Genomic DNA, 24,858 nt, shown 5'->3' with positions numbered 1-24,858 from the left:
AGGGCTGGCACTCTCTCTTTACCTCTAGAATTCAGTTCTTTTGCCAATGTTTGAGCCAAGGCTATAGTGAGGTCAGAAGCTGAGTGCCCCTGGCAGGATCTTCCTTCAGCTTTACTGATAATTGAGAGGAAATTGATGGGGCAGTATTGGCCAGGTAGGATTTGTCCTGATTTTTGTATGTAGGTATATCTAGGCAATTTTCCATATTGTCAGGTAGATGCCAGTGTTGTAACTGTGCTGGAACAACTTGGGTTGGGGTACGGCAAGTTCTGGAGCATAAGTCTTTAATCCTATTGCCGGATTATTGTCAGGGCTCAAAGCATTTGCAGTTTCCATTGTCTTCAACCATTTCTTGATATGATCCACATGGCTTCTGGTTGAAGATTGCAGCAAAACTTTCAGCCTTGTCTTTTGTACTTATGTGTTGGTTCCTTCTAACATTGACCATGGGAATGTTGACCAGGGGCATAGTGGTTAGCACTGCTGCCACACAGTGCCAGGGACCTGAGTTCAATTCGAACCCGGGTATCTGTTTGTGTAAAGTTTGCATTCTCCCCATATCTGTGCGGGTTTTCGCGGGCTGCTCCAGTTTCTTCCCACAGTCCAAAGATGTGTAGGTTATGTGGATTGGCCATGCTAACTTGTCCATAGCATCCAGGTATGTGCAGGCTAGGTGGGTTGGCCATGGGAAGTGCAAGCTTACAGTGTTGGGGGGGATGATTCCGGGTGGGATGCTTTTTGGAAATTTGGTGAAGACTCAGTGGACCGAGTGGCCTCTATCTGTACTGTTGGGATTCAGTAAAGACTCAATAATATTCCTGGAGTCTCTTCCTCCAATAAGTTATTTAATTGTCCTCCACCATTCATGACAAGATGTGGAAGAAGTGCAGAGCTTAGATCTGATCCGTTGGTTATGTGCTCGCTTAGCTATATCACTTGTTGCTTTTGCTGTTTGGCACACAAGTAGTCCTGTTGAACCACTCGTCATCCTGCCTTGGAAACACATCACCATTTCTTTAGTGTTGCTGGATCAGAATCATGGAGCTTCCTCCCTAATGGCATTGTGTGAATAGATGTACCAAATGCATTGCAGCAGTTCAAGCAGGCAGCTCACTACTACCTTTTCAATGGTCACAAGTGATGAGCAGGCATTACTTGCATCCCGTGAATAAATTAGAAAGAAATATATCTCAAAAGTTTTACCAATCAAATCCCACAGATCTTTGTATACAAAATGTTAATAAACCAGTCTGATCGATAGTGTTTAGAGTAAAATTTCACTCAATTTTACTTAGTTCTGATTTGTATTGCTGCAAACAGTCAGGAGTGAAGATGAAGGTTACTATGAGTGGATTTAGTTTATCAAATGAATACACAGCACAATGCTCGTTAAAACTTTATTGACCTTCAACAGCTGTTACAATTTTCTTACTTTAAAAAGATTAAATTTAATATCCAATTATATACAGTCATTGATAGAAATCCACAAGTATTTCAATAACAGATGAAATCTTGAACTTGACAGTAGTTTTAAATGAGTTGTTACTAAGCCAGTCGATTACTTATTCTAATCCACAGCAGACCAGAGAAGTGTCAGGACCAAGTAGATACCGAGGTTCTTAGAACCAGATATGCCATTTATTCGACACCTTTCATGAATTCCAGGAATTCTGCAATAGAACAGACCATGATATATCAAATGCAAGTTTCATCAATGTATTGAAAATATATTTCTATTGAATCAAACACCCCTGAAAGTTGCTAACTGAAGATGGTGCACTTATTTCCTGAATTAAAAAAAGGGGTACCAGTAATTCATGTGCTCAGATTTTTGTTCAGCTGCTATGCTGATATATATTCCATTTATTTAATATTGTTGTTTGCTGACTTCAGGAATTGAGTTAGTGTCTACTAATGGAGGCTGATTTAACTCCAGTCTTCCATGACTACTTTTATTATGTTTATCCACCAAGAGAACCATAAATAATGATTCACCCCATGCACCCTCCCATAATGGCCTGCCAAAAAAGGCATTGGTAAGTCACAGGATGCCTGAGAAGTACATGCCTTGGCCCTTCAAGACTGTAGCAGGTCTACATGAGAGTTGGGATAGAAGGCTAGTGTGGAAGCGGAGTTAATTGGAAAATAATATGAGTAAAGAAAGAAATATTTGGAGTAAGTAAATTGAGGAAAATTGTAGGTTATCATGAAATTCATTTTGGGATTTCATTGTAAAACAGTGAAAGACAGAAGGTTATAACCTGAGGACAATATTACATATTAATGCATAACATGTACCCAAGGAAGAGAGAATGAAGACAACACAAAAATTACAGGGTCTTCCCAAAAAAAAATGCAATGTTAGGGTTCATGTGGCTTTTTAGTATAGTAAAAGGTAAAGTTGCCATAGTCCTGTTGGACCACAGGGCTGCTCACTCATTACAGACGTGAGTGATGCTGATTTAATCTGAGGATTATCATGCATCAGAAGGGGGTAGAGGTTGAGAAGGGCAGTCCTCAACCGGAGCAGAAACTGAACTCGTGCTTTTGATCACCTCTGTATTACAATTTGGCTGTCTGGCCAAGCGAACTGACCACCCCCCTTGGTGTAAGTATTTCCGAACCAAACTGTTCAGAGATATTATTACATATATGTGGAGCAGGTGGGACTTGAGCCCAGGCATCCTGGCTCAGACATAGTGACACTACTGTTGTGCCATAGGAGTCTCAAATAGCTTCCTAGTATGTTCTAATTTAACCATTGTTTATATCTGGTAGAAAATCAGAGACATGGACTATCTCAGGGTACTGTGAAGATAAAGAAATGAAAACTAGATCAATGGATTTTGTTGCTACTTCAAAAACTCAGGAACTGTCAAAATCGGTATAAGGATTGCACAATAAACAAACAACTTTGGGTTGCAAAATACATCTAGTGGTTATATAACTCACCATCATAATCGATTTTTCCATCACTATTTTTGTCACCATCTCGCATAAGCTCTTCAACGTCATCATCAGTGATGCATTCACCTGTTTCTTCCAACATTGTTCTTAATTCATTGAGGTCAATGTAACCATCAGCATTTCTGTTACCACACAGATGGTTATACAAATCAAAATGGTGACATTGTGAGATTGGTCAAGCATTATGGTTTAATACTATGAGCTTTAATACAGCTTGTTTCTTAATGCAAATTTATATTATTTGTGGTGAATTTCTAACACCATAAATGATTTCTCAAATCCAGAATGCTGCTGCAGCCTTTATATTAGCCTTCAATAAAGAAATTAAAATGTCAGTGAAATCAAATTGAACCCCTTTCACGGCATATCCATTTTTACTTCCAATTTTTTAATCAAGGGATTGGATATTTAAATTCCATTGCCATGGATTTACCTGAGTTTTATTTGTACACATTTTTGTTTTACTCATTAAGGTCTGAAAAGGATTACTGATAGTACTCAAGTTACTATACATATTGTCTCCATGGAGGATGTAGGAAACTATCACAGAATTTTATTTAAGATGTAACTTTAATATGTTTAATACAGTTGTCCAAAATCAAGAAGGGCTTTGATAAAGAGAAACCATTGCCAATGGCAGAAAAAACACCAAATGAAAAACAGATTTAAAGGTAATTAGCAAAAAAATCAGAGGCGATTTGAGCAGAAGTGTTTATGTAGTGAGTAACTATGATACAAAATGCATTGACAAAGTATGATAAAAGAATATTTAGTAATAGCTTTCAAAAGGGAGTTGAATAAATACTTGATTGGAAATTTCCGAGACTATGGGGAAATGTCAGAGGACTGGAAATAATTACATTTTTCTTTCAAAGAGCTGGCACAACTATATTTTATCAAATGACCGCTGTCTGTGCTGTATCATTCTGAGATTCTCTAAATCAAATATTATGATATTGTTATATTGTGAGCCTCTACTGCAAACTAGAAACTACCGCATGCCTGGGGGCAAAACAGCCACCGCTGGTAACATTTATATCGATAGCTATAATGGCACTGCTGCACCCTGAGGCTCAGGGAGAAATCTTCTCTTACAGTTTCCTGGGTAGCCTCTTTTACCTCACAGGAGGTTAAACTGTTGGCACAAATAACATTGTAAAGTACACGCAGAAATGCTAATAAGGCATAATTGTTAGAATTGATGGGAAGATTTTTCTACACATGAGGCTTTTGAGACATTTTGTTAGGGAATATGTAGGAAATATAGGAAATTTATTTCTCACAACTGTTGGATTTAATCATATGAAATTCTTGATTGAGTGAGTATCTCGGCATATGAATCATTCCCCAGAATAATTTGGGGGTACCAAATATTCATTACACTTGCCCAGAAATTTTTAATTACGTTTTGCACTGGAAGCTACAGTCAGCTAGCAACAACAGCATAGGGCTCTCTACTGAGTAGCTCAGACATGTGTGAACAGGGAAAGCAACTGGGTATTTGCTTAAATAACAAGGTGTAGAGCTGGATGAACACAGCAGGCCAAGCAGCATCAGAGGAGCAGGAAAGCTGACATTTCAGGCCTAGACCCTTCTTCAAACCATTTTTCTCTGATTCTCCAGCATCTGCAGTTCCTACTATCTCTGGGTATTTGTTTAAGCAGATTGAAGAAATTTTAATAACGGGGTGTGTCTGAAGCAGTTAGACAATATAATTCAATGTCAAATCTGATATCAAAATAAAAATAAAGGAGGTAAATAAGTATTGGATCAAAGAGAGTTAAAAGAATGGAATGAAAGAAGTTAAACAGATTGTTTAAAATTTAACTTTTGCAGCCAGAGACATTGTTTGATATTAACTAGGGTTTAATTGTGTAGATAAAAATTTACTTAAACTGGAATGGACAAGCCCTCAGTTGCTCCAGTGAATAAAATGCACATATATATTGGTTAAGCACAGGAACTTCATGTTGTTACATATATTAGATTGGTAGATCTCTTACTTTTTGGAGGATGTGTCATTTTTGACAGCAACTCCCTGATTTACACCTTTATCTGCACATGTCCTGCCTCTTATAAGTGTGTAAATCAAGAAGGAAATTTTAACACTGACCTCTGTTATTTCTACTACAGAAGAAAAGCCTAATATACCTTTATTTGCTCCTTTTTGTGCAATTATCTGTAGCTCAGTTTTTAGAACAATGAAGGTCTGAAGAATTCTTTCTGCTGACAAAAACGTATATAAACCAGTTTGGGATGGCAGTTCAATAATTGCATTTAGGTGGGTCTTTGTATATAGTTGCACAGGGATAGATGAGAGTTTATAAAAGTATTTTAAACAACAAATACTCACTTATCAAACATTCGAAACAATTCTGCCAGTTCTTCTTCTGATTTTCCTTTGCTATCATCTTTCATACATCTCACCATCATGACCAAGAACTCATCAAAGTCAACAGTTCCACTGCCTAAATGAAATTAGGAGCTGGAAATATTTACATAGATCACAAATTGAAGAACAATACAAGATCACAAAAAACTCATTGCTTAGTTCACCACTGGAAAAGTGAAATCTGTAACGAAATATGGAACAGTATCATTGTGTTATTTTATAATCTAGTGCACTTCCTAAATGTCCTCCCATTGTCATTACCACTTTGCACACACAAAATTATAACAGAGGATCCAATTTGTAAAATTATTCAACTGTGTGAGATTTTCAAGAGAAAATACCATCACTTTCAGATTTTACTGCAACAGAAAAGTAAGGTTTGGTGGGATGCTGTGGAAGTAAGACATCACGGCAGAGTACGACACAACATTGTTGTGCTGAAGTTCTGTGTTTTAAGATCTAACTTGCAAGAACCTGGCATTGCTGTTGATTTTCCCTGTACAGATTCTTGCCAATGCATTCCAATATATAATGGTTACTGCGCATAAATAAATTCCCACCAATTCAATTCCTTGCAAGTGAAATCTCATTAATGACTGAGTTAAGGAGTTTCCTCAATGGCACATTCAATACATCTTATTATTTTATTACAATTGATAATAACTATTGAACTGCACCAGATATGTTATTTGCATTGCATGGCAGGCTACACTGGTAAAACATCTTAATCATATTTTAGAAGCCTACACGGCTCAGCTGGAACACTCACATTATTGAATGAATCTGGTTATAAAAATGAGATTTTGCCTGCATCAAGTCACAATGGTATGGAACATGAATGTGTAGCTCCACGGTAACTTGCTGGCTACTAGTAAATTAGACTCACATGAAGAATGGCCACATGGGCAAAATATCAAGTTGTTGCAAATGCCTACAGAGCTTTTGTGTATCCATAAGTCAATACCTGCTGAGATGGAGAAAGAAAGCTATTATAAAGAGGTTACAGCAGCAAGAAGGCCACAGAGTAGGAAGCTCAACCTGGAGCTCCTCTGCTCCATCTGTTCTTTTTCCTTCTTTTCTTTTTTCCTCTGTTTTTCACAGTCCCTGAACAATTTGAGGGGAAATGAGTCCTGGAACATCATGCTGGGAAGCAGTCCCTAAGGAGCGCAAGGCAAGATGAGTCCTGGGGCAACACAAGACAAAGAGACCTGCAGCAGCGCGAGGGGAAGTGACTCCTGGCGCAGAGCGAGTGGAACAAGATCTGCAACAGCGCAATGGAAAGCGGGCCCAAGTGCAGAACGACATACATTGTTGCAGCTGAGTTCCAGTGAGGAGCGGACTGGAGGTTGGAGCAGAGCGGGAATGGGGCCTGGCACAGGCAATCAGACCACATGCTGTGCTGCTGCTATTTGAAACTCTTTAGCGGACTGTAATGTCAATCCTTTAAGTACTGTTTTATAACTATCTCATTTGTATTATGTTTAGTCACTGTAGGTAATGCTATTACTTTTCCTTTTATTCCTCTTTGTATCCGAGGTTTGTCCCTAAGATGGCGCCATTAGAGTCAGCCATTGTAAAAACTTTTCACTGTGCTTTTGTATTTTTGTACTGCAGTACACATGACAATGAAGGATCTTCTACTCCAAGACAGAACACAGAGTATATATCATTTCATATTTTTAAGGAAGAGTATGGGATAAGTGCATTAATGAGTGAATTGCACACTACTACAGGTACATCACAGGGAACAGATATCATTTTTAATTTTTAGAAAGGAATTTGGGATAAATACATTAATGAATGACTTGCATACTTCTGCTTTTTGACTTGTTGACTTGCAAATTTATAAGATAACTGAAAATAGGAGACCGATTCATTAAGTATAGTACCACAATGTAACAACCAACTATCACTGATAATGTTGAAGGCTATGTTTTCATGATGTTCATTGATAAATGATTGGTATTATTTATGCAATTTCCATAACAAAAGCATAGATATTACAATTCACTCTTAGAAACAGAACTTAACTTATACAGTCATTTTGAGCCTGGAAGCTTTGCACCTATTAAAATCGGGAATAAGTTTAAATATGCCCACTTCTTCAGGTTTCTTTATGGTGTGAAATGACTGATATTCCCTCTAATGCTATGGATTTTAATTTTCCAACATACCAGCATTTTAACATTGACTGATATTTTCCTACAACCCTATAATTGGCTCAGTGGAAATCCAAACTCGCTTTACTTGAGTGAACTGTATATGGTGCTATGACAGCTCTCTGAATTTGATACTTTATTAAAGATACTTTATTAAGATATCTGAAGAAAGAGGAACATCTAATTATTTATACAGCCATCTTTAAATTTCAAAGCTTACTGATTTGACAATGGTAAAATTGTAAAAATATTGTTTTAAACAATGATGAGAAGTCCAGTTGGCTGCTGTAATGTTAAAACTTGTGCTGGACAATTTTTCCTTCTATTCATGAAGAAACAATAGATCATTGTACAGACTGTGAATTATCTGCTCAGTTCACATATGTTACTACATCCACACATTGGGTATCACCACTGTTTCACCAAGTGAGATTGTTTGGCGGAAAAATATGCTGATGCTCCAAAATTTGTGCCAAAACATTCTTTTTAAAAATGAAACACACTAAAACTGCAGCGTGCAATGAATATATCTCTGTCTTGAAATGAAGGATTAGGAAATACTTGTCAACAACTCATATGATTCCTCGAGGGTCACTACCTTACTTTGCCACTGTTCTTCAACTGACGTGTGGGGTCATCCCTCAGAACAAGGATGATATTTATGGCAAGAGCTGCACCCAGAGTATTTTAACATGGGGAGGATGTTATGTAGCAGCTTCCCACAGTGCTGGCTGACTGGGAATCTCGCCTGCTCTTACAATTTGTCATAGATTTGCAGTTCAATAGTCAACTTGTTTGGCTGTTATGTGACACACCTCTGTGGCCTTTAAGTTTTTGACACAGGACTTGAACCTAGAGTGTCTGGCCCAGAGAGAAGAAGACTATCATTGCATTACAAGATCCCCTAGAACTTGGCTGTAAATGATCTCGGACAGCCATTTTGCAATAGAAAACTGCAGGAAATACATGTAAGATTTTACAGAGGGGCAACAACTTCATACTTTGCTCATCATTTTTCTTTGCTAATCTCCCCACACTGCTCACCAAATTTGACAGAAATGTGAGCAAGTGACTTGATTCCAGACCAGTGCCACAACAGCTCTGAATGAGATTTAATATTTTTTGAGTACGTTTGAGGGATCGTTTTCCCTTTGACTTTTCAGATCTATTGAGCAAGTCTTTGTGGTGAGAAAACTGATGTAAGAAACTTCCTAAAAGTTTCTTAAGTAAATATTGAACCCATGTGGCTTCACTCAGTGCCATTAGATATTAGGACATTATGGTTATAGTTCCTAAAGGAAAATAAATTCCAGTATAATGCGTAAAAGGATGTAATTGAGTGCTTCGTATTAAAATGTTATAAAAAAGGTTATGACCAAGTATTGGGATCTGAGGACTCCAAGGTTACCTCATTCTTAAATCTACTACGGCCCCATAACATACACATCAGCTCATTACTGTAACAGAGTGAGTGATAAATAATGTCAGAATAGGTTATAAGTTATATCTGTACCATCTTCATCCACTTCATCAATCATCTCTTGCAATTCCTCAGGGGTTGGATTCTGACCCAACATACGCATCACTTTACCCAGCTCCTTGGTGCTAATGCAACCATCTTCAGCATCCTGCACGAAAATATCAAAAGCTGCCCTGAATTCTGAAAAAAAAGGAGCATTTGAGTACCAGCAGATTTAATATATTTTAAGCAACGCTTTTAATTTTTTTTTGTATTTATTGACTCCATACCATTCTTCTGCTCCTCAGTCAGCTGCTCAACCTGTATCAAAAAATACAATAATTAGGTTCTGCAAACACAATGCACAGATACTATTTAAAAGTGAAGATTAAATCTGAAAACTACAGGTCAAGTGAGAAAGATTAAATACAACGGTCTAACACTAAAAACTGTTTAACAATACCCTTGAGAAACAAATGAAATTAAACATGGTTGAAAGTATACTTTTTTAAAATGACTGACCACATTTTAGTTGTTTTATAGTATGTCCACAAACCAGTGGACTTGTTCAAAAGATTTACAGGCCCTTATAATGAAATGCTACATAAATTTGAGATCATCAAAACTCTGATTCCTAATCAGCCCATGTCTCACCTCCCTGCTTAGTGACAGTGGATTCTGATCCATCAGTGACTCAATTTTAAAATTTTCCTCCTTGCTTTTCAATCTCTTAATGGCTTTGACCCTCTGTCTCTGTAACTTTGATTAACCCTACACCTTCTGAGCTCTCTGCGTTCCTCCAATTCTGGCTTCTGAGCAACCAAAGATATTATTCTCTTCACCATTGTTGCATAGTCTCTAAGCTGTGGAATTCCCTACTTTTTCTTGCCACCCCTGTGTCCCTCACGTTTATATTTTAAGATACAAATTATTCCTTAACCCCTTAAGTTCCACTTGAGGAATCATGGTTCTGAGAGCATTAATTCTGAAGAATGTATTAAATTCCACCCAATCTGCCAATATCATAAGGACTTGGGTGGGTAAAGACAGAACATCTTAGGATTTCAAAGAAGACAGACCTCTTACCCTAGTTCTCCTCATCATCTTTGTCACAATGTCTCTTACTAATTTAATTCCGACCTGACTGCTATCATCCAATAAACTACATCTTGTTGAAGATAAGAGTATATTCTTTTTGGACTACCTAGTACTTGTCGCTTACTACTTTAGATTCAGGTCGACTCAACTGAAAAAGAGCAAAGGTCCACCCAACCACATGTTTGCAAGGGTTGACATTGCATGCTCATGAGACTTGGTGTTTGTTTGAAGATTTGATCCAGCTGCACCAGTATGATACCTTAGACCAAACCTTTGGTCATCTGACCTAATTTGTCTTTATATGTTTCTCAGTGCTAAATTTTATTTGATAAAACTCCTGTGAAAGCCCAATGGACATTTTGCCATATAAAACACAGACAGAGAATTCCCTAAAGTTTGGAAGAGGCTGCTCAGCCTATCAAGTCTGCACTGACCCTCCAAAGAGCATCCCACTCAGATCCAGACCCTTACCCTATCCCCATAACACTGCAATTGCCACGGCTAAACCACCAAACCTACATATCCCTGGATGCTACGGGGCAATTTAGAATGGCCAATCTACCTAACCTGAACATCTTTAGACTGTCAGAGGAAATCAGAGCACCCGGTGGAAACCCATGCAGACACAGAGAGAATGTGCAAACACCACATTGAGAGTCACCCAAGGCTGGAATCAATCAAACCCAGATCCCAGGCACTGTGAGGCATTAGTGTGAACTATTGTGCCATTGTGCCACATTGCTCCCCCATGAAAGGCGCTGCATAAATGTAGTTTATTGTTGCTATATTCACACATGCTAGATGGTCACTTGACAGTGCATGTTTTTGCAAAGAAAGTGTTCAGGCACTGTATCATGACAAGGATGAAAGTTCTATTGACATCGATGTGAACTCTCACTAGACACTGCTTAGTGTTTTTATGTTAAGAATTTGCAGAGAAAGCTGAATAGCTTCATGACATCAAATGGAATGATGAATCCTGGGCATCACATTAATTCTTGTTGTAAAATCTCTTGCAAGAATATTTTGCCTTTGGAATATTGTCCACAATAAATAATATAGTAACAAGTGATTGACACACATGAACCACACACACATCACCAGACTTTTAGTGACTTCAGAATGCTTTTTGACTTTCAGCTGAGCTGTCCATCCACGTTCTCTTCATCATAAACCATCGCTACTTCTTATGTAGTATCAGGCATCTCCATCCATACTTCAGCAGTCCAGCTAGTGAAAACTTCCTTCTTGTCTTGGTCAACTTCAAACTCTTTTAATGCTCTGATCAGTTTTCCATATTCTGTTCTCCATAAATTTCAGCAGATCTGAAATTCTGCTGTCAATGTCAGTCTGCAACACAGTCTAATCCCATCATCGCTGTTCCTACCAACTTATGTTGACACCCAGTCCCCTATAATACCAAATTTAATTTTTTTTTTGTTTAAATCCAGTAATGGCCTCTCCCCTCCCTATCCCCATGACTTATTCTAAACTCACCTGTTACATTACTGCTGTATTGCTTTCGGAGCTAGATATGCTAATAAGTCAAGGACCAGAATGAAACCACAGAACCAACTGCTGCATCCAGGAGAACTATGTTAGAGTTGGGATGTTATACAGCTACTTGTAACTGTAAGCCACAGTGTGAACTGTTAAAAAAATCTATACCTGAGATTCTCAAGTGAACAGAAATGATGCTACTTAATCTGTGTTACAAATCAATAACATAAGAAGTACGACATGGTGATTAATACTGGGGACTTTTTTTAAAAAAGTAAGACAATGACGCAAGTTTGGAAACCACAGGAAAGGATCTGAGTCAAGACTGGAGGTTACATTTACATGAGTACCTTAGAAAAAAGAAAATTCACTATTGAAAGGGCATGTGCCTAATTTGAGCCTCTTCAGATAAATATTTGGTTCAGGAACTCTGTGTTCTTCTGATGTGTGACTTGTATTTATCACTTCCTTTTTTCCACCATTGAGGGCTACTCATTCGGCTACCTAGGCCCTACAATCTGGAATTCCATCTCTAAACCTTTCATCTTGATTTGTCTCTACCCTGTTTCAGTAAACTTCGGTTAGCTTCCAATTTTTTGGCCAAGCATTTAGACACCGCTCCCACTATGGATGGAAACAAAATACTGTCAATGCTGATAATCTGAAACAAACACAGAAAATGTGGGAGAAACTCAGCAGGTTGGCAGCAACTTTGGAGAGAGAAACAGAGTTAACACTTCAATTCCACTATGACTCTTCTACAGAATTCAATCCTCCTTCTACGGTTTAACATCTATTTTCATCTGATTATGCTGCCATGAAATACTTTAGAATATTTTTCCACATTAAACACACTGTATAAATACAAGTTGTTATCGTGATAAATTATTTCTCAACTGCAAGCTTTGAATATCTTGGCAATTAGCTAACAACTGTTTAACTGTTGGACAGAGTGACATGTTGACAAGTCAGGTTTCAATCTGCAAGAATTGCTCAGCTTTCCCCGTAAACCTTGAAAAGCAAATTTCCAGACACAAATTTTACTCAGCAACTGGGAGCAAAGATTGCAAATGCTTGTGCTACCAATGACAGTAGTGTTTATGTAGTGTACATATGTTTATATGGTGCCTTATACCTTATGCACTTTGATATAATAAAATCTCCCAAGTACTTCTGACAACATCAGAAAACAAAATTTGACAAAGGGCCACATAATGAGGTGATCAACATCTTCGGCAAAAGACAGTTTATGGACAGTGACCAAACGTTGAAATAATTATTTCCAGAGGTGACAATGGCATAGATGAGGACTTCAGCAACAGATAAGATGAAATGTAGTGGCAACAAGCAATTTGTAGAAATAGAAATGTGGTGATGATGCCACGCGTATGTGGTTGGAAGCTAATCTTGGAGTCAAGACTGACACCAAGATAGCAAACAGTCTCCTTCAGACTGAGACAACTGTCTGGGCAAGGATGGAGCAATAGGTCGGGAATTTGTAGTGGGGACTGCTCACAATGGTTTTGGTCTGCTCAATATTTAATTGGAAAATATATCTGTTCATCTAGCATTGACTGTTAGACAAGCAGTCTGCTAATTTAGAGGCCATAGAATAGTTGAAACAGGTGGTAGTGAGGTTGGATGTAGAGTGCAGGACATCATGTTGGGAGCCACACCAGGCATACCTAAAAATGAGGTGTCAACTTGGTGAAGCTACCAAACAGCATAAGCAGTAAGTGATACCGACAGAGCTAAGTGATCCCACCACCAACACACCAGACCTAAGCTCTGTTCCTGCCACATCCAGTCATAAATAGTGGTGGAAAATTCAACAACTCACTGGAGGAGGAATCTCCGCAAATATCCCCATCCTCAATGATGGAAGAGCTGAACACATCAGTGCAAAAGATAACACTAAAGCATTCGAAGCAATCTTCAGCCAGAAGTGCCAAGTGGATGATCCATCTTGGTTTTCTCCAGGGGTCCCCAGCAGTACAGATACCAGCCATCAGTCAACTCAATTCACTCCACATGATATCTATAAATGGTTGGAGACACTGGATACTCCAAAAGCTATGAGGCCTGCCAACATATGGCAATAGTGTTGGGGACTTGTGTTCCAGAACCTGCCACACCCCTCGCCAAGTTTTTTTCATGCAATCCCTACATTGTGGAAACAGGTCCTTCAGCTCAACAAGTCCACACCGGCCCTCACAGCATCCCACCCAGACCCATTCCTTAATCTACATAACCCGGAACACTACGGGAATTTAGCATGGTCAATCCACCTAGCCTGCACATCTTTGGACTGTGGGAGGAAACTGGAGGAAACCCATGCAGACACGGAGAGAATGTGCAAACTCCATACAGACAGTCGCCCAAGGATGGAATCGTACAAGGGCCCTAGGCACTACGAGGCAGCAGTGCTAACCACTGACCCGTCATGCCATCCCAAAGTTCTTCCGGCACAGTTATAACACTGGCATCTACCTGATAATGTACAAAATTTACCAGGCAAGCTGTGTCCACTAAAAACAGAGCAAATCCAAATCTGCCAGTTACTGTCCGATCAGTCTACACTCGATCATCAGTAAAGTGATGGAAGTGTCATCAACAGTGTTTTAAGCAGCACCTGCTCAACAATAACCTGCTCAGTGATGCTCAGTTTGGGCCACTTTGCTCCTGACCTCCTTACAGCCTTGGTTCAAACATGGACAAAAGAGCTGAATTCCATCTATGTCAAAGGCTGGAAAAAGGTTAAAAAGAATTCGCAAATACAATTAATCCTGCTTTACGCACAATGTGCTAATGTTCCATTTCCTTCTCTATCCTTTTACTTTGTTGATTGCAAATAAAGGAAAAGGATTGAGAAGGAAATGCATTTTCGGAAAAGGATTTCAAGTTTTAAATGTTTGAAAGTGAAGCAATTCATATCTGGTAAAAACATATTTTAAATAATTAATAATATCAATGATTCTTCCAGTTTTCTTGACTGACTTTTTGTGCTTGCTGATTTTTTCTTAACTGGAGTGGGCCCAGCAGGATGGGCAGCATGGTAAGAAGAGAAATGCATGGAAGGATAACAGCAAGATCCTGAGGTAACATTGTGCTGTCCTTAGACAAAAGTACTGACAAAAATCAGGGAGAAATACAGCAACTACAAATGATAGCATTGATTCTGGAATATGATAAATAAATTCAGGTTGAAAGAAAGACTTGCTTTAAAAAGATCTTTCACAACCTCAGGTTATAGTCATAGAGTCCTACAGCATAGAAACAGACCCTTTGGTCTAACATGTCCACACTGACCATGTTCCCACACTAAATTTGTCCCACTTGCCCGCATTTGGCCCATATCCATCCAAACATTTTCTGTTCATGTACTTATCCAAAAATCTTTTAAATGTTGCTACTGTACCTGTATCCACAACTTCCTCTGGCAGTTCATTTGACACATGAACTGTTTGATGCATAAAAAAGCTGCCCCTCATGTCCTGTTTAAAACTTTCTCCTCTAACCTTAAAATACGCCTTCTAGTTTTGAAGTCTCCTATCCTTGGAAAAAGACCTCTGCTATTCACCTTATCTCATGATTTTATAAACCTCTATAAGGTCACCCGTCAACCTCCTGTGCTCCAGTGAGAGAAGTCCCAGCCTATCCAGCCTATTTTTGTAACTCAACCCTCCGTTTCTGCCAGCATTCTGGTAAATCTTTACTGAACATTCTCCAGATGAATAATATCCCTCCTATAGCAGGGTGACCAGAACTGTACACAGAACTCCAAAACAGGCATCACCAACGTCCTGTAGAACCTCAACATGATGTCCTAACTCCGACATTCAAACATCTGAGCAAGAAGACAAGTGTGCTAAACTCCTTCTTAACCAGCTTATGCATTTTTTATGCACTTGAGCCTTTAGGTCTCTCTTGTCCCAAAGTACTTAACAGCCAATTAAGTACATCTGAAATGTGCTCACATGTAATATCAATATATTCAAAGCTTAGCCGGAGAGCTCAAAGTCAATTGTTTTTGCTTGAAATCTGTTCCTATATCTGAGCCTATATCTTGGGCATTCATGGTGCTAAAGTCATGATCTCTTTTGTTGCTATGTCCCCCAAATAGATGGAAATACAGGAGCTTTCCTCCTGCCCTGGATTAAAAATATGATGACATTCCTCGCTCTTAAGTTACCTAATTCCTCTAGCTTTCCCTCTAAGTCATATCTCATTTTGAATTAAAACTATATTGCCACTCCCTTCAACATCCTTGGGTTAAAAATGACAGAAATCCCTTTCTAACAGCACTGTGACTGTTCCCACACCACATGGACTGAAGAACTTCTGAAAAGACATTTACCACCAGGGCAATTAGGAAAGGACAATAAATGTTGGCCTAGTCAGTCCTAGTCAGCATGGATTCACTGAAGGGAAATCATGCTTTACAAATCTTCTGGAGTTTTTTGAGGATGTGATTTGTAAAGTAGAAAACGGTGAGTCAGTAGATGTTGTGTACCTAGAATTTCAAAACGACTTTCGACAATGTTCCGCTCAAGACATTAGTGAGGAAAATTAAAGCTCATGGTATTGGAGGTAATGTATTGCCATGGATAGAGAACTGGTTGGCAGACAAGAAGCAGAAACTTGCAATAAACAGATCTTTTCGGAGTGGCAGGCAGTGATGAGTGGGGTACCATAGGATTCAGTGCTAGGTCTTTAGCTGTTCACTGCATACATTAATGATTTGGACGAAGGAATTGAATGCAATATCTCCAACTTTGCAGATGACACTAAGCTGGGTGGCAGTGTGTGCTGTGAGGCGGATGCTAAGAGGCTGTAGACTGGCTTGGACAGACTGGCTGAGTGGGAAAACACTTGGTAAATGCAAGATATTGTGTGTTTATCCACCTTGGTGGCAAAACAAGGAGGCAGATTATTATCTGAATGGTGGAAGTTTATGAAAAGGTGAAGTGCAACAAGACCAAGGTGTCATGGTAGAACAGTTGCTGAAGGTTGGCATGCAGGTGCAGCAGGTGGTGAAGAAAGCTAATGACATGCTGGCCTTCATAGTGAGAGCTTTTGAGTATCAGAGTAAGGTTGTCTTGCTGCAGTTAAACAGGCCTTGGTGAGGCCACACCTTGCGTGTTGTGTGCAATTTTGGTCTCCTGGTCCGTGGAAGGACATTCTTGATATTGAGGGAATCCAGCAGAGTTTCACCAGACTGATTCCCACGATGGCATGATTGACATATGAGGAAAGAATGGATTGACTGGGTTTATATTCACTGGAATTTAGAAGAATAGAGGTGGGGGGAGGAGGGATTGCATAGAAATGTATACATTTCTGATGGGACTGGATAGGCTGGATGTGGGAAGAATGTTCCCAGTGTTGGGAAAGTCCAGAACTAGGGATCACAGTCTAAGAATAAGGAGTAAGCCATTCAGGACTGAGGTGAGGAAGAATTTCTTCACTCAGAGGGAGCTGGACATTGCCCTCCCAGTTAAAAGAATCAAGGGGAATGGGGAAAGGGATACGGAAATTTCATGATCAGATATGATCATAATGAATGGTGGTGCAGGTTTGAAGGACTGAATGGCCTACTCCTGCTATTTTTCTATGTTTCTATGACTCCCTTTTACAAAACTATGTTGACTCTGCCTGATCACATTGAGATTTTCTCATGCCTTGCTATACCTGTTTAATAACATATTCCAGTATTTCACCTATGACAGATATTAAGCTAACAAGCTTGTAGTTTTCTGTTCTCTGTTTTCATTCTTTTTTGAATAGAGGAAAGTCACATTCACTATTTTCCAATCTGATAAAACCTTCACAGAATCTAAAGAATTTTGGAAAATTGAAACCATTGCATTTACTGTATCAGCAGCAACTTTGTTTCACAGCAGAATGAAGTCCATCAGGACTGGGGACTTTTCAGTTTAATTCTAATAATTTTTGCATTGTCCTTTCCTGTTTGTAATTATTTTAATTGCCACCTGCTCTCACATTTCCTGATTCACAATTATTTCTGGGGTGTTAATAGTATTTATCCTCTGCACAGAAATCAAATATCACTTCAGTTCATTTGCCATTTTCTTGTTACCATTATCAATTCCCCCAAACCCTTGGGGACTAACGCTTACTCTACTTAAATATTCCTTACTTTAAAATAAAACTAGAAACTCTTATTGTCTGTCTTCATATTTCTAGTTAGCCTTCTTTCATCTTCTAGTTTCTCCCTGCATATTTATCTTTTTGTCATTTTTTGCAGTTCTTCCTATTCTGTTTAAATTTCTGACCTGACGTTTATTCTGTGGAATTATATGATTTCTTTTTTCAATTCAATATTATCTTTAACTTGTTCATTGTATGTTTTAATTTAATGGGACAGATACATTCAAATATGAAGGGTTTGTTAAAATAACATTGAGAATAGTTCACTGAGTTTACTTCATATTCGGTTTGAGTTCAGACATATTTGAAGAAGTGACAATAATGGGTACAGCACTGAACACCAAAAATTATTAGAAAGTGGGCTGGATAGAATCAGTTGTTTTACTCAATCACTTGCACTTGCTCAAAAGATTCAAGCATGTGTTGACAATAGTTTCCTAACCTGTGTTACAATTTGTTCTGAAGAAGGGTCACTGGATCTAAAACATTAACTCTGTTTTCCCTGCACAGATGCCGCCAAACATGTCGAGTTTTTCTAACTTTGTTACAAATGATTGGGATCTACAGTTCCTTCTTTTGGCTTCTTTATGCAACATTCTGCCTCCTTGATCCTCTTCAGTTTTTCTCATCGAATGCCATTGCTTTTCTTAATTTTTTTTCCTTACTTACATTTCGTCATTTTCCAGTCTTGTTTCTTGGTTTTCTTTCCATCTTCTCTATAAACTTTGTGTTAAATAAGCAATAAACATGCACTGTGGCTATTATCATAAGTTCCTGAATCAATTGATGTCAGCAGAAACTTTACTCTGATATCAAATATTACAACAGGCTTTGAGCCATCAAAGAGTCAAAGTCCTACTTTAGCTTTGCCTACCTATTCTAAGAGTTCATTATTGATCCTACTTTTGAATGCAAATATTACAGATAGTAAACATTTACTCTAAGATGGTAGGAGTGAGCACTAGTTTTGAATAAGGCAATAAATTAGTTGGCACATTGCAGAGGAGTTCTATTAGGATTCAGGAAGCTTAAGATTTTCTTCTACCTTCAGTTTTTAACTTGTGAAATCTTAAGCATGCAGTGAGCATTCAGCAACTATATCAATTTCAGCCTTGGATGGCTGTCTATGTGGAGTTTGCATGATCTCCCTGAGTCTGCATGGGTTTCCGCCATGTGCTCTGGTTTCCTCCCACAGTCCAAATATGTGCAGGTTAGGTTGATTGGCCAAGCTAAATTGCCCCATAGTGTCCAGGGATGTGCAGGCTAGGAATATTAGCCATGGTAAAAATCCCCATGCATGGATATGGGGAAGGGTTGGGGAGTTGGGTTTAGGTCAGATACACTTCAATGGGTTGGCATAGACTTGATAAGCCAAATGGCCTCTTTCTGCACTGTAGAGATTCTATGATTCTATATATCCAATTGCCAAAGTGGGAGTTTGGTTATACCTCTTGAATAAGTACATCCTACCACCAAACTAATTACATTCAGAATTCTCCCTAACGCTCAAATGTTTTCTAAAGGATCTTACTGAAAGAACTGCCATGAAAAGCAGTCAGCTGCTATCATTGTTCTGGCATCTCATCTGGACCAGGATGGTTTGGACATGAATAGGTACCGAACAAAAGCAAACTCTTTTATAGGGCTATTCACTGTGGCCTTGGTAACACGACTCCTTGTTATTTTTAACAAGATAAACGACAAGACAACTGTGGAGGAGAGCTAAGACAAATTTTACCGTGCATGGTTTGCTTTTGTGTCCGTTTTGATTGACGTAGACACACATCCTTGAAATTTTTATCTGAGCATTTGGGTAGCTTATGGTGGAAGCTTATCGCCAAGATAGCTGGCTCCTCGCTGCCAAAATTAGCTCTAACAAGCAGGAGCAACACTTGATCGCATTCTTTGAAGACGGCATGTAAAAATTACAGGCAAAGCCTCTGTTAAAAGGACCTGAAATAATGCAGGCGTCCCTTAATTATACTTCAAATTTATAGCTAGTAATTTGTGCGCAATACACTTTTATGAGTTGGACTAACTTTGGAATTTGTTTTGGTTCATAAAACACGAGTCGTAATGTAGCATGTCAGCTTTGATAAAATAAGCTATATGAACTAAAAATAAGTCAGGACAACAGGTTTGAATCGAAAAGAAATGGAATTCTTGGACCGATGGTAAAATCACATGTGGGCTGTTTAATGTCCATTGGGAGATGTCTATAAGTTGAGACAATAAAAAGGCTACAAAAATAAGTCCGAATTGGGAATCATTAAGAGTCTTTAAAGCTCACTTAAAAATGGAAATGTTACTTTAAGCACAAGAAACGCTTCAACTCCTTATCAATTATCGACTAATGAAGACAAACTTTATTTTTTCATATGCTAATTTGAAAGACTGGACTTGCATTCAATTCAACCAAAACCAAGCGAGTTAACCGGTCACCCTCTTTCAACATGATTTGTAGAAAATCAATTTTCTGCGTAGGCGCCGGCTGACCTGCTTAACTGTTCGCAAAGATCGACAATTACTTCTAAATAACTGTCCACGAACAGCTTTAATTTGAACGAAGGAATACTACCGATTTTTTTAAAAAGTTGTTACAAATTTAGATAGCTTGGTAAAATTATAACTTAAAATTTTATTCAATGATCCTGCTGTATGATTATTTGTATACGACGTCTTTGTACTTTATGTCAGATCAACAAAAGAAATCTAAATTCTGGCTCAAGATTCGCCCAAAGCCATTCATTACACGTGCACATTTTCTCTAGAAGGTCATTGCAATTAATTTGCAAGTTTCAGAACAAAGAAAAAGTGAAAAACTCAGATATAAACTGCGAAACTTGTGTCTTCCTTCAGTGACTGTACTCACCGCTGCTTTGTAAATATCTTCCATAGTTGAGGATGGATGCAGCGCTGTTGGCAGGCAGAGAGTCAATGGTCCTGCAACATCTTTTATAGAGGTCACAGTTCCACCAGGACATTAAACACATGCTGGGCTCTTTATTCAAGCCGAACAGCCGTAAATCACTGGCAACTTGTCAGATAAGAATTGGGAAAAAAATGGAATACCTTTGGGGTTTTGGGAGGGGGCGGGGAGAGGCTGCAATACCATCGTCAAGACATAATTAAACTGGCATCTTGGCCTTTCACCTCCTCTTGTCTTTGATATGTCGCTGGGGATAACACAAGGTCTCGCAGCTTTGGAAGTCCTGTTAAAATGCTACTGATGGCTCAATACAAGAGACAGCCGCTGGTCAAATATTCAAGTATACAAGGAGAACAGTTACAGCTGAAGGGTTAACATTATTTTTCTGTTAATGGTTTAGTTTGGAGGTAATCAGATTCTACAAACAAAATAACAAAACAAAACATTTAAAAGTAAATGCAAAAGTAGGTAAATATTAAGTTGAACTATGAACAATACAATTAAGTTTTTGGTTGGTTCTTTGTTTGGCTGTAGTTCATCTGTCATTGCAATGTGAGAATTTACCCGTTAATGTGGATTGATTATTTTGGTGATGGTCACATTTGGTTTAGCATCTAATGGGCTAGCTATGGCATATTGTTGTGCTTTGCATCATTGCCATTCAACTGTATAATTTGGTCACAAAACCATCCCAATCAAATTTCAACAAGTGATGCAAGGCCACTTCAAGAATATTACCTTTCATGGCTTGACCTTGCTTTTCATCAATTTGGAAAGTTCCCAGATGCAGTGGATTACCTTGGGACTTTAAACCTATTTTAATCTTTTCAAATGTTGGCAGAGAGCTGATTGTCAGCAAAAAGGTCTCCACCCTGTATTCCCAATCCTCCAAAACTGGCTTTTCCTTCCTCCTGCTGTTGGTGGCTGTGATTTCAGCTGTTTGGATTCCATACTGTGGAATTCCCTTCCTAAATCCCACTGCCTGTCCGCCCTCCTCGCCTCATTAAGACAATTCATGAAAGCCACCTTTGTAGATTGTTGTCCAGTTTCTTTATAAATTTAAACAGTTTTGCATGCTTTTCTATGTTAGAGGTGATATATAATTGTCAGTTGCAGTTATATGTGTATATGTGTAGTTATAAGCCTGCGATTACACCACAATTCCTCAGTAGGAATGTCATAATGTATTTGTGGATTATCTACTCTTATCACATTACACCACTGGGAGAGAAGCAGCCAGCAACTATATAGATAATGGAACATTAAGGTGACTTCTGACAATCTCATGATTCAGCAAATGCATGATTAAGGATGCCATGTCATCCACAGTGGTAATATTATTGCCTCTTGATGATCCCTAAAGCCTGCTGTACTCTGTCTAACTCGTGTTGACCCCTTGCTTTTCATTGCACACTGCCTTCCGTAGATACAAGGGATGGTGGCTCAGAAGACCTGTTTCCAATATAATAAGCTATAGTCCAGAAGGATACAAGTACGCTCATTTGTGCCCAATTCTGGCTGCACAATTACTGAGGTCCTCAGTGGAATGCACAGGCTTTCCTAAGATACTTTTATTGACCACTTTAAGAGCAAATTTGACAAGCTCTTAGATGAAACTTTCTCTTTGAAATCGGAAATTTAAGGATAAAAGAATTAACAGATAATTACTAAACTATTGCTGAAAATATCATTCATATTCCCCAACTCTTCTTGCAGGATTTAGTTTCCACATTTACTTCATCATGATATTGCAGCAGCTAAAACATCCCATAAATTTTACAAAACATACCTCAATTTCTGACCATTATGCCTAAAAGTAGAACCAAGAAGAAAAGGAAAAACTGTACAGGGAAAAGAAAGCTTAAACTGAATTCAGAAATATGTCAGAACATGAATGTATTCTCAGCATAAAATTAAACAATTTTATTAATCATTGAGGGATAAAAACTCTATTTTGTTATACTTATGAAGAAGAGATCAGGATATATTTAAGAGAATGGCAAGAGGAATGACGAACTTAAGTTACATGGATCGATCGGAGACGAAAGTACTGTTCTCCTTGGAGAAGGGAAGGTTGAGAGGAGAAATCTCAGAAACGTGGAAAAAGGAGCAGTAGTAGATCATTCACAGGGTCGCAGTCTAAGGATATGGGATAATGGTGTGCCTACCTGCCAGACTGGAAAGAACAAACAGTCCCGCTGGGGTGGGGATAGGGGAGAGCAGACATGATGACAGAGAATGTAACAAGCTCATTTTTGCCCGTCAAAGGACTGACTATGAGGACCTGCATGGGTCTCAGATATATATGCCTCTTTTTGGGTATGTGGAACAAGTCTCCCACAACTCTTTTTTTTTGGTACATTGACAACAGCTTCAGTGTCTTTTCATCATCCTGCCAGACCTTGAAAACTTTGTTCATTTTGCCTCCAATTTCCACCCCTCTTTCACATTATCCATTTACGACACTTCCCTTCCTTTCCTTGACCTCTTTGTCTCCATTTTGAAGAATAAACTATCCCCTGCTGGCTATCGTGGCAGCATAAACCGTCTCAGACTAATCAAGCAACAGCCTCGCACAGTCTAACTCATGGAATTATGCTTTACAGACCTTGTCCCAGACATTACCATCACAATCCCTTTAAATATCCTGTTCCACCAGTAGTACAAACCTACTTGGGGTGCTGGCACAATGGTATACAGCTGGGACAGAGTTGGTTCTGGACCACATGAAGCCTCGGCAAACTTTGGCAAAGAAACCTCCCCATTTGCCAGGATGGATTCAGGTCCGATGACACTCAAAGACTTGAGATTATTCAGGACAAAGCAACTCCCTTGATTGGCACCCCATCCACCATCTTTAACATTCAATTCCCTCCAGCCTTGATACACTACTGCAGTAGTGTACCACCCCACAAAAGCATGGTACATTGAGGCTTCTTTGACAGCACCTTCCAAATCTGTGAATCCTAACATCTGAATAGACTTGTCTGCAGGTCACAATGGAGCCTGCCAAGGTCTCCTCTGCGGCTCACACTGGAGGCTTATTGGTAAACCAATCAGCAGCAAATGTGAGAGAAGAGAGTCTATAAGTGGATGAGCAATACAATTTTACTCAGCCTGAGACCTGGAACTGTGCTGGTGAGCTTTCAGCACAGTGACTAGGAGATAATGGCTTGGGAGGAGGGGAATGAAAGCTGGGCCACCATGTCGGGAGGGTGGTTGGTTAGAATGATAGCCAGGCTGGAGATGGGGGTGCCACCAAGGAGGTTGTAAAGAATAAGAGATCTGTGATTCGAGTTTCAAGCCACCATGGGTGGGGAAGGTGAGAAAGAGAGGCATGTCTGTGCCTTAGCAAAGCAACACTAGCAGGTGCTTGAGCAGTGATAATAGGAACTGCAGATGCTGAAGAATCCAAGATAACAAAGTGTAGAGCTGGATGAACACAGCAGGCCAAGCAGCATCTTCGGAGCACTTAGGGTCTAGGCCCAAAACATCAGCTTTTCTGCTCCGAAGATGCTGCTTGGCCTGCTGTGTTCATCCAGCTCCACACTTTGTTATATTAGGTGCTTGAACAGTATTTGTTTATTGGTCTTCCCAAGCAGTGAGCAATGAGGAGAACTTTTGCTGGCCCACATAAGGGAATTTCTATTTAAAATGTATTCATTTTGTGGGATGTGGGCATCGCTGGCTGGGCCAGCATTTATTGCCATCCCTAGTTGCCCTTGAGAAGGTGGTGGTGAGCTGCCTCCTTGAATTGCTGCAATCCTCCTGCTGTGGGTTGACTCAAAATGCCCTTAAGGAGGGAACTCCAGGATATTGACCCAGTGGCAGTGAAGCAATGGCAATATATTTCCAAGTCAGGATGGTGAGTGGCTTGGAGAGTAACTTGAGGGTGGTGGTGTTCCCATGTATGTGCTGCCCTTGTCCTTCTTGATGGAAGTGGTCGCGGGTTGGAAAGTGCTGTCTGAGGATCTGTGATGAATTTTACCAAAGCTTCCGATATGCTTCCTGCCCTAAGGAAGTCAAGTAAAACATCCTAACGCTCAATTAACTTGTCATTTTCCCAGACCTTTGGCACATTGCTGATGGCAGAAGAACCCTCCATCAGAAGGAGCAGCCTTCCACCAACAGCATGTGGAGGATGTTTCTTTTGTTCAAAATGGAGACCACTGGCAGGGGAAGG

General features: G+C 39.2%; 1 protein-coding gene across 1 annotated transcript; it reads right to left on the bottom strand.

The window, feature by feature from the left end:
* Nucleotides 1-1,383: 1,383 nt before the first annotated feature.
* On the bottom strand, nt 1,384-20,708 carry LOC125460154 (troponin C, slow skeletal and cardiac muscles). Its single transcript, XM_048547279.1, has 6 exons — nt 20,619-20,708; nt 9,268-9,298; nt 9,032-9,178; nt 5,321-5,435; nt 2,953-3,089; nt 1,384-1,670 (listed from the first exon to the last, which is right to left on the bottom strand). The coding sequence occupies exons 1-6, from the start codon at nt 20,640-20,642 to the stop codon at nt 1,639-1,641; spliced, it is 486 nt and encodes a 161-aa protein (XP_048403236.1). The 5' UTR covers nt 20,643-20,708; the 3' UTR covers nt 1,384-1,638.
* Nucleotides 20,709-24,858: the final 4,150 nt, after the last annotated feature.

This window comes from Stegostoma tigrinum, chromosome 11 (assembly GCF_030684315.1).
Source record: "Stegostoma tigrinum isolate sSteTig4 chromosome 11, sSteTig4.hap1, whole genome shotgun sequence".
Classification (NCBI taxonomy): Eukaryota; Metazoa; Chordata; class Chondrichthyes; order Orectolobiformes; family Stegostomatidae; genus Stegostoma; species Stegostoma tigrinum.
This window is presented reverse-complemented; position numbering and strand designations above follow the sequence as displayed.